The 2,619-nt window shown below is 37.7% G+C and overlaps 1 protein-coding gene across 1 annotated transcript; it reads left to right on the top strand.

The window, feature by feature from the left end:
* Positions 1-421: 421 nt before the first annotated feature.
* Positions 422-2,129, top strand: LOC105767783 (UPF0481 protein At3g47200). The gene has a single exon (XM_012587352.2). It carries the CDS (start codon positions 503-505, stop codon positions 1,922-1,924), a length of 1,422 nt encoding a protein of 473 aa, XP_012442806.1. The 5' UTR covers positions 422-502; the 3' UTR covers positions 1,925-2,129.
* Positions 2,130-2,619: the final 490 nt, after the last annotated feature.

Below are 2,619 nucleotides of genomic sequence, written 5' to 3'. Positions count from 1 at the left end.
ATTATATTTTTTTAAATTTTTGTATATAAAACAATTTTAATATGAGCAAATCGAACTAAGCTCGAATTTTAATATTTTTATGTTCGAACAAAATTTTAGTCCAATTTTTTTAGTCGGATCTGAACATACCTAAAATTTTGTTAGGAATAATGGAGACCTCTAAAACCACATTTTCCAACATCGTGTCTTACGTGACTCAAGGAAACAAAACATAGTGTCTGTACATCCGTGGAGAATAAAGTGGTGAGAACGTCAGCAGTAAGGTTGATATCTTTCGTTCCTACTGAAAGCATGGCATTTCGAGAAAAAGGAGAAAAAAGAGCAAAGTGCAGAGAATGCATATGAGGTGCTAAACTTGTTATCTTAGCAAAGACCCGATAGAAAGGTGCTTCACCTTCCTCGTGAAATCAGGAATGAAGTGATAGATAATTTCATATTCCAATTTTAGCTCACATATTCATATAATTTGCTTAATTTGCCTCGAAGCCAAGATAAAAAAAAAATGTTCAAAAGGGAAGAGCCATCACCAGAGATTCTAATTCCTGTATGTGACGGTAATGAAGATGAGCTGAATTTCAGCAACCGTGAGAAAGAGAATTTTCGGTCTTTCAGAGCCTTGAAGAAATCTGCAAATGGCAACACTCAGACTCAGTCTTCCAAATCCAAACCCTTAATTCGAAGGGTTCCTACAATCCTTAGAGAAAACGACAACTTCAAGAAATATTTTGAGCCACGGGTGGTTGCAATTGGTCCTCTCCATCATCAAAACAACCGGCTCCGGTTAACAGCGAAGGCTAAGCTTAAATTTGCAGTGTTGTTCTGTAAAGAACATGAAGTTTTAGAACAAGTGTTGTACAAAAAGATTAAGGATGAGATAGGGTATCTCAAGAAGTGTTATAAGCCAAAGGATATTGAAGTTTACGAGGATGATGAGCTCGCTTGGATGTTCTTCGTAGATGGATGTGCAGTGTTGCATGTCATACACCGCATTACTACTGAAAAGTGCATAGATCATGTTAAAGTTGATCTTCTTGCATTTGCTCAGGTCGATCTGTTCATGCTGGAGAATCAAATTCCTTTCCGAGTCCTCAACTTACTGATCAGCTCAATCAGTAAGGGAAATGATGTGAGAAACTCAATGTATGCGTTCATTGATAAGAAGATTAAGAGCACACTAGCAGCAGGGAAGTCGGACTCGGATAAGCGACAAGTAGTGTCGGAACAAAATCAAGAACCGACTCATCTTCTGGGGATTTTGCGTGACAGACTCTTGACAAAGTCCAAGAATAAACCCACCACCAACGGTAAGAAGGAGGTAATCCGTAACCTACTTATGTCCTTGGGATCAAAACCGCAGCATAGCAAAACATTTCGTAGCGTGAAAGAGATGAAAGAAGCAGGGATTCAAGTGAGTCCGAGCGAAACAAGCAGCTTCCGAGATGTTGATTTCTACGTAGGGCTGTTGGGAACTCTGAAGATCCCTCGCATCGTGGTGGACGACTCAACCGGTTCGAAGTTCATGAACTTGGTAGCTTACGAAATGTGCCCAGATTTCGAAAATGATTTTGGGGTCACCTCTTACTTATGCTTCCTCGACTCCCTCATTGACACTGCAGAAGATGTGAAGGAGTTGAGACATGCAGGAATGCTACTGAATTACATGGGCAGTGATGAAGAAGTGGCCCATCTATTCAATAGCTTAACCACCGATTTGGTACCTGATTTCAGTACGTACAAAGATGTAACAAATGATATGCGTAAATACTGCAACAACCCATGGGCGACCTCCATTGCTAAGGCATATTACACTCATTTCAGCACCCCCTGGAGTATCCTCGCCTTTTTGGGCGTCTTATTGGGTCTTATTTTTACTGCTATCCAAACATATTACTCAATAAGAAGGAAAGCAGGAGAGCTAAAATAAACAACGATGACCATCTTTGTCTTATTCCCAGGTGTGTTTTTCATCTTAATTTTAATTTATTCCTGCAATATTCATATGAATAAACATTACTTACATCTTGTGTGTCCAGATGAGTTCTTTCTTCTTAAGTTAAACGATTGTCCCTTCTGTTCACTGATGATTGATCCCAAGTGTTATTTTCATTTTTAAAAATTCTGTTCACTGATGATTGATCCCAAGTGTTATTTTCATTTTTAAAAATCCTCTCGATGCGTATGATCTGTAGAAATTGTTTATTTCATAATATCAAAACTCACAAACTATTTATAGGCTATAGTCTACCCTTTAAAACAACAAAAAAAAAACTGAAAATATTAATATATAATAATAGCACCAATGACTCTTGACCTTTCATTCTCCTAAAAGAAAAAAACTACTAATTTAAACCTATTAAAAAAATAACATAACTCTTGACCTTTCATATAACATAACTCTATTTCATTTAAGTTTATTCAACAAAACTCCCCTGTAAACTTAAATGCTTCTGCCATCCTTTATGCCGATTAATTTCTTGTAGTTGTCGAAGGGTACCATCGGTAGCGGTTTTGTGAAGATATCCGCGACTTGGTCCCGACTTGCCACATGCACTAATTTCTCACTTCCTTCATTTACATGATCTCGGATGAAATGAAAACGAATGTCAATGTGTTTGCTTC

Source organism: Gossypium raimondii, chromosome 4 (genome assembly GCF_025698545.1).
Source record: "Gossypium raimondii isolate GPD5lz chromosome 4, ASM2569854v1, whole genome shotgun sequence".
NCBI classification, from domain to species: Eukaryota; Viridiplantae; Streptophyta; class Magnoliopsida; order Malvales; family Malvaceae; genus Gossypium; species Gossypium raimondii.
This window is presented reverse-complemented; position numbering and strand designations above follow the sequence as displayed.